The sequence below is a fragment of the Macrotis lagotis genome, chromosome 5 (assembly GCF_037893015.1).
Source record: "Macrotis lagotis isolate mMagLag1 chromosome 5, bilby.v1.9.chrom.fasta, whole genome shotgun sequence".
Lineage (NCBI taxonomy): Eukaryota > Metazoa > Chordata > Mammalia > Peramelemorphia > Peramelidae > Macrotis > Macrotis lagotis.
In genome coordinates this window covers 167540714-167548667 of record NC_133662.1, presented here as the reverse complement: position 1 = coordinate 167548667, position 7954 = coordinate 167540714, and the positions used below count along the sequence as shown (strand labels likewise).

The 7954-nt window shown below is 33.0% G+C and overlaps 1 protein-coding gene across 1 annotated transcript; it reads right to left on the bottom strand.

The window, feature by feature from the left end:
* Nucleotides 1–638: 638 nt before the first annotated feature.
* On the bottom strand, nt 639–7735 carry VIP (vasoactive intestinal peptide). Its single transcript, XM_074190281.1, has 6 exons — nt 7655–7735; nt 6295–6408; nt 3853–3996; nt 2007–2126; nt 1618–1692; nt 639–846 (listed from the first exon to the last, which is right to left on the bottom strand). Exons 2-5 carry the CDS (start codon nt 6396–6398, stop codon nt 1662–1664), a joined length of 399 nt encoding a protein of 132 aa, XP_074046382.1. The 5' UTR covers nt 6399–6408; nt 7655–7735; the 3' UTR covers nt 639–846; nt 1618–1661.
* Nucleotides 7736–7954: the final 219 nt, after the last annotated feature.

Genomic DNA, 7954 nt, shown 5'->3' with positions numbered 1-7954 from the left:
TGGGTAGCTTCTAATGATGATGATGATGTTTGTCTTTCCTCCTCAAAGAAGACTATAACATCAGGTAGGTGATGCCATAATGCCATGCAAATGAATTGGATTTGGATGAGGGAGGTGCGTGTTAAGTTCCCAGCCTCAATTTCTCCTCCACAGCTATCTGAGACAAGTGGTCAGAAATGAATCAGTATGAATGGAGATAGCCCTGGACGCAAGGCAATCAGGTTTAAGTGCTCCAGATTGCACAGCTAGTTTGTGTCTGAGCTTGGATTAGAACTCAGGTCCTCCTATCTAGAGGGCAGCTAGATGGTGCAGAAGGTAAAGCCCTGACCCTATGGGTAGTTTCTGGTGATCTTTTAATGAAGGCTGTCTTTTAGAGTTGGAATAAAACAAAAATCATGAAGCTCCATGAACATGAGGGAATATATTAGTATTCTTTTAGATGGAATAATCTTAGTTATAATCATGAATTATGGATAGTCTATAATTGGACCTCACCACCCAATCTTCTATGATAAATTTTTCTCTTGTCAACCTTCTAAAAAGTCAGGGACCATCAAATATTGAAGTTCAGTGTGCACTTCTTTTTTTCATTGCCTTTATTAAAAGAAAGGATACACAGAATATGAAGCCATGGGGTTTTCCTGATTTGAAGACAAGATTTAGGTAAAGACATCTAAAATGATATTTATAGTGTAAATGCCACCTTTATTACATGAGAAGCAAATAAATCACAACTCTCACTACAACATATATTTGTTTTGGTCTTGATGTTGAAGATGTTTCTTTGATAAATTATGTAGAACTCAAAAAATAGTCAATTTGTTCATCAGATTTCTTTCAAGAATTCTGAAAAATAAAAAAAATAGTTTTAATCACAAACCTCATTTTATTTAAAAAATTTAATCTCATTTTTATAATGAATATCTTAAGATTAATCAACAAGCTGTAAGTAATTATGCTAGCTCAGAGAGGGATCTACTTTTCAAAGAATATGACCCTTAGAGGCCTAGCAGATATAACATTAAATAATTACCACTTCTAAACAATGAATCATTAATATTCTGCCTCAGAGAAAATTTACATATATTAGAAAGTTATCTAATCAGAGAGAAAGGGTAAGTATTAACTTGATAGAAATGATAAGAAATCAAAATGAGTTATTGTAAGCTAATTATTGGTTTGGGTTCTACATCATTAGAAACAGAATTGAATAGGTTGAAATGGTCCACTAATATGAGGTATTCTACTCTTAGGAGGAGATATTTCTCTTAAGGAATAAGCAGAGGCTCATGAAAAATGATGCTTAGATATACAGAAGGGACAGAAGAAAATAGGAATTCTTATCATGCCTACTACATTCCAGACTCCATGGCAAAGTACTTTACAAATCTTATTTATTTGATCCTCACAACAACCCTGGGAGATCAATAATTTTATAGCCATTTTCATCAAGAAAACTCAGGCAAATAAAATTTAAGTGTTTTGCTGAGGGTCACAGAGTATCTAAGGCAGGTTCTCCTGCCTCCACACCAGCACTCTATTCACTGTATGAACTTTCTATAGATTTAGAGGGGAGGCAACTGTCCCTAGAGCAGGATAATTAATGTTTAGACTTACCATTAGGAAGTAATTGCAACAGTTCTACTTCTGGAGCATCACTTTCAAGGTTCTAGGTTGAAATCATCTTCTTCACTGTGTTAAACAAGAGAAATGAGCATTTTGAGACTTAGTTAATCACAAATACCAGTACTAGAGATTGGGGGCCCCTTTACCAACATTTGGGGAAATCTAGATGTGAACCATACCCTGAGTACATGAAGTTGACCCCTAGGGTGAGGGCAATGAACCATTAAATGAAGATTGTGCTCTTGGGAGTAGCTCCCTTAATTGGAATAGTCATATTATAAAGTCTTGGCATTTGTACTTTGTCCATTTATACCCGTGTGTGTGTGTGTGTGTGTGTGTGTGTGTGTGTGTGTGTGTGTGTATAATTATTTTTTCTTTACCTTCTCTTTCCACTCAAAAATTTTTCTATATATTTCTTCAATGCCTTATTCCTCAGGTGTTGGCTGTAACTGTCAGTGAAGACTGCATCTGAGTGACGCTTTTCTAGCAAACGGTTATCGCTAATGGACAATGAGGGAAAAGAAACATCCAATTTAATGGTTTTAGCAAATATTTCAACACAGAAATAATTTTTTATTTTGATTAGGACAAAAATCATTGAAATAATATTCATTTGAAGACAAGATTTAGGTAAAGATCTCTAAGATGACATCTTTGTTAATGAAATCAAAATATTGTTAGTGAAAAATTAATTTGTGATTGGTAGATTAAAATGCAGTTATTAAAAATAAGTAGCTCACCCTTCTGATTTTTCAATAAGATATTTAAAGAATTCTTTACCAGAAAGTTCCTCCAAGAATTGGTAAGGTCACAGGTAAATATCCCCTCATTATGTCTGCTATTTCTAAAATGGGGGAAAGTTCACTTAAAGTTTAATATGTTCATATTTTGTCGAAAGATAAGAGAAAATAATTGTTGCCTTTCAATACCATGAAGAAAATTATTTGGAATAAAATTTTAGCAATTTATTATAGTGCTTTAAATGACAATTCTCATTCAAGTCATCAACTTAAGTACAAAATTTTCTTTATCCAAATTTTATGACAATGACTTCAATTTGATAAAGTTCCAATTTATACAATTAGAGCTTTAAAATAATTTGGAAAATAACAGGAACATAGTTATAGTTAAACTTAGTTTTGTTCTCTACTTTTTTGAAGGGATTCATACCTGATTAAACAGATTCTCATACCTAACTCCCTTTGTTGTCTTTATTTCTTATTGACTGACAATTTAATCAATTATTTATCTGTGATAAGGTGTATGGAGCAAGAAACATTTGCAATCATAGAAGAGTGAAATGAAAATAGAAATTAAAGTTGAGCACGTTCTTAGTAAAGGATCTGCTGCTATCCCCTTTTCAACAAATAGTAATACAAATACAAGTTCAATTTTTAATCTACTTTTAGTTTTTGAAAGTTCTTTGGAGGGAGTGAAGATCTCTTAGCTACATGGAGAACAACTTCAATGTTAAACATTTAATGCTTTTAGTGGCTGGCACAGACTAAGATATGAGTACTGTGAAACTGGGTGCTGCTGATAGAATTAAACAACTTGTCTCATTATAATGTATCTAGCAAACACATAATCATAAGAGATATAGAAATTTTAATATACGAATGAGCCAAAGTAAGTCAAATTAACCAACTTTATAATACATAAAGTATTAACATGTTGTGGTATAGGAATAGAACTTTAGTAGTGCAGTATTATACATGTTAATATAATGATAATGATGATAAAATAACTAGCATTTACATAACATTTTGAGATTTGCAGAGAAGATCTCCATTATTCATACAATCAGCCTGGAAGTTAGGTGGTCCTGTGAATAGAGTACTAAGTCCAGTCAGGAGGATTTGAGTTCCATCCTAGCATCAGACACTTACTAGCTTTATGAACCTAGGGCAAGTCATTTAGCTTGTTTGCCTCAAATCCTTCAATTGTAAAATGGGAATCCTGGAGAAGGAAATAACAAACCACTCCAGTATTTTTGCCAAGAAAATTCTATAAAAATGTAATTATGAAGAGTTAGGCATGACTAAAGAATTTAATAACAGCAGCATTACCTCTTTATCAAGAGGAAATTGAGGCAGAGGTTGTGAACTATCTAGGTTTACTTGTCTAGTGAGAATCTGAGTCCAGATTTGATCTTTGGTCTTCTTGACTCCAGGTGCAGAAACCTATTTAAAATTCTCAGATAAAAATGAGTATAAATGTACTCACGTCTTCAAGAATCTGGGAGCATACAAAAAAGACAAGTCACTTTCTGGGAATGAACTTTCCAGACGATCATTTTCCACCTTTAATAAACCTAGATTTTGGTCAGGTTCATTAGGGCCATCAAACAGTATACCATTACCCAGCCTGTTGGAGAGGAAAAAACCATGAACTTGTTATAACATACCACATAACAAAGAAATATCTAGAAACATTAAAAGCCATTCAATGCAAGACATTTACAAATGCATCTTAAAAATAATTCTCTATTAATGGTGAATAGAAAATAAATGAAGTTTTTAACTGTTCCTTGTTATGTGAATGCATCTGCAAGTGTTTATGTCTGTGTGTGTGTGTGTGTGTGTGTGTGTGTGTGTGTGTGTGCATGTGTGAGTAATATAGATTGTACAAATTGAAAAAAATACTGAGCAGGAAATGAAACATCTATTTCCATCTTGGGGTGAAATTAAAAAAGTTGAAAATTAACATCTCTTAAAAAGAGAGAAGAATGGAGAAGAGTGTAAAAAATGAGATACAAAAGATGAGAATACCTTGTTTTAGCCAGAATTGAGGGACAAGATATAAAACTCTAAGGAAGATAAAAGAGGCAGTCAAACAAAGGACAGATGGAAAGCAATCCAGTACAGGATATAAGAAAGGAGGGAAAAGGTAGGAAGATTAAGGGTGTGTTAGGAATCTTTGTAAATATAGATGAGGAACAAAATCTTATTACAGATCTTTTAAGGTTCTCAAAGAGCAGTAGGTGGCACAGTGATCCTTGAGTCAGGAAGACTTGAATTCAAGTTCAGCTTTAGAAACTTTTTAGCTATGTGACCTTGGGCAAGACACTTGACCTCCTTTTGTCTCATTTTTCTCAATGGGGATAATAATAACACTTGTTTCCTGTCAAGATCCAATGAGATAACATTTATAAAGTGCTGAGCACAAACCCTAGACAGTAGGAAGCACTATAGAAATGCTTAATCCCTTCTTGCATTCCCCCTTTCCCCATAACAACTCAATGATGGGTATAATACTAGATCTTTAATTTAGGCAGCAGAAGCTGTGACTTGCTTCTGATAATAAAGCTAGAAGTCCACCTCAAGGCTGAGATATAAACTGAAGTCTCCTGACTTCAAGTCCACCTTTCTACTTCAGTGTATTATATCTCATCCTGCCTATTGCCTAATATATACCCTCAATTTAGATGCATATGTGTGTATTTCTGTGTGTGTGTTTGCTGACATAGATACAGAGAAATACAATATAGATATACACTATAGAAATAAATATATAGGAAAAGGTATAATACTTTTGTGTTTATATGCATAATAAATATATTGATTGTATATATTCTAAGTAAAGTCCTCTAGGAAAGTATCAGTTTTCTCAGAATTTTAAAAATGTACAATGATGTAGTGTCCTACCAAGGGAATGTACTCCTAAGCAAGTAGCATTATTGGGATTGCAAACTGGACCAAATCACTACTAATAACTCCATATCTTATACTTCAGAATACTCTGTTGGTGCTGCCACTAAACTGCTTTCTGGGAAGCTTCCAGAGATATACAGAAGCCAGCTTTGATTGTCTAGCTTAGAGATTGAGAACTGATAAAAGAGCAATTTTCACTCAGCTGGATAAAGGTCTGACTGGTAAGGAATAAGGAAGGATTGTAGAGATGGCAAAAGATTTTATCTATTGAAAACTAGAAGGAGAAATTGACTCTGGGAATTTTTCTTTTCCTTTTTTGAAATTTAGCACAAAACTACAAAAAATCCTTAAAGATATATTTTTTTTGATTGACCTCCAATTGGTGTAGGGATTTTTTAAAGCCATGAAATGTGAAAATCACCATAGAGGAGGGAATAACTAAACATTTAGGGATAAAAATCAAATCATATTACAAATGGTTTACACTATATGTAATTAACTTTTAAAAGACTTCACTTTGAATTAATTCTGTTCTTTATATATCCAAAATATCCAAAATCTATTTTAGCTGTAATACATGATATCAGAACATGGTCAAAGTGCCATAAGAAAAAAATTTTGGATATTTTCAGAATGTATTTCAGGAGAAAGTAATGAAAATGAAAATGTCATTCAGGTAACAGATATTACATGAGAAGGTACACTAAGCTAATGACGGTTTTGAAACACATTTTGTTCTAATAAGACTTTAATAATGAAAGAAAAGTCTCCTTTTGAATTATTTGGAGATGTACTCTGACCTACCCATAGCCTATGTCCTACTGCTTCAACTAATGCTAGAGAAGTGAATTCCAGGACACTTTTATAATAATTTATAATAATAGAATTGATTGGGAATAAAATGAATAAGAATATCATATTTTTCAAGTAACTCCAACTTTAAGGCTCCTCATTCTACCACACAACAAAATTGGGAGAGAGAGATAACATTTTCTCAAGTTAAAAGACAACTTGCCTCATGGTAGAATATGACTCAAGAGGTAATGCCAGTGCTTGTGAGCAGAAGACACTAAGGAACATCAGTGAAATCAGAAGGTGGAAGTTATTTCTTGCTTCCATCTTTGTGTATCTGAAATAAGTGAAAAAGAAACCAATTTAGCTTGCTTTCAGGGGCCACAGATATCATCTACAAAATAGTTCAGAATATCCCATCAATTTACCAAATTTTTTACAAGTTCAAAACAATTAACTCTCATTCTATATCAAAACAGATAAAGCTACACCATACTTACAGGTTTAAGCTATAGAATTTCTGTCATTTTTCTGCATTATTATGGATATAAATTAACCTCCAATTATATGGAACAGACTATATATAGATTCCACACAATTATATGCTATATGTTGGTTTTTCGAAGAAGCATATATGAATTCAGGGGACTAGCACTAATCCCTTTTTAATCAGAGGCATAATCAGTCAAATTGAAATACTTTACCTACTAAAGTAATGAGTTTCAAAAATGGGACCAATGAATATTTGAGTTTTCATTCAGTTATTATCTTAATTATCTAGTCAGGATGAGAAAGTTATGGAGAAATCAATAGAGTTATTGAAACATAGAAAGATTACTCAGGACTCTCTTCCCGTTTCCTTGCAATCAAATATCTTAAACACTATTAATAATAAAATTAATGCCAGGTTCTCATTTAATAGTATATTATCATTCAAATATTTGTTCTTTTAGAAAAGAGAAACTGTATGGAGGAAGTAAGGGGTATTTTTCTTAGCATATCTCTGCAAGTTTCTAAAAAGAAACAAAATTTTAATTTCTTTTATGAGAGGATTAACTAAATAGTTAAAAACTGCAAAAACCTAAGACTTAAATACTATCATAATGAAGCAAATGATTATAAAATAATAACTGCAGTGCTTGAATAAAACACAAGTTAAAATCTTGTCACAACTACTGATTAAAGAGTATTCACCTGTAAGACACCTTGAAACAAGAGAAATCATACAAGAGTAACTAAAACTGAATGAAGAAAAAAACAGAATTAAATATTTAGGAACCAATAGAGTGAACAAAAGCAACCTATATAGAATAGGCTTTCCCATTTCCTAGTATTACCTGAAAAACTTGCTATTATTATTTTTGTAAAGAAAAAATACCACACAGAAAATTTCTTGATAAAGAGAGAAAATTCTGTATAAGCTGTGAGAAGTTCTAGGGAAAAGATAAAGAGGAGTAGAGTTTCTACTTATCCTGACATGCAATGTCCTTCCTGTGATAAGATGACTCCCTTCTCCAAGATGCTGGATAATGTTCAGAATCTTCCTATGCTGTGAATTCCTTTGAATCCACAAAGGACTTTACCTGTTCAGTGAAGTAGATCTTAAGCTTGGCTACAGAGACTGCTGTTCTTCCCAACTCCTGAGTCTGACTCCTCGTCTCTTCACTATACTCTGACCAGCATTTCAAACACCCTCCTTTTTATAGGGCTTACACATAGGGCCAAGCAATCACAAAGCTTTCTGTGATAGACGTCACAAATGTTACTCCCCCGGAGATGAATGGATGATTTTCCTGCTCTATGAGGTAGAAGATCCTATGTAATCCATGAAGAACACGCAATGTTCTTATTATGAATGATTTCTATTAACTTATGGTGAGTAA

What these genes read in the sequence shown, in the direction of transcription:
- VIP (XM_074190281.1), bottom strand. Translation starts at nt 6,398, where the DNA reads ATGGAAGCAAGAAATAACTTCCACCTTCTGATTTCACTGATGTTCCTT. An exon ending in GAGTCATATTCTACCATGAG is followed by an intron (nt 3,997 to 6,294) that starts GCAAGTTGTCTT and finishes TTTCCTCTCCAA; the next exon opens with CAGGCTGGGTAATGGTATAC. An exon ending in TTTTTGAGTGGAAAGAGAAG is followed by an intron (nt 1,693 to 2,006) that starts GTAAAGAAAAAA and finishes TGTTTAACACAG; the next exon opens with TGAAGAAGATGATTTCAACC.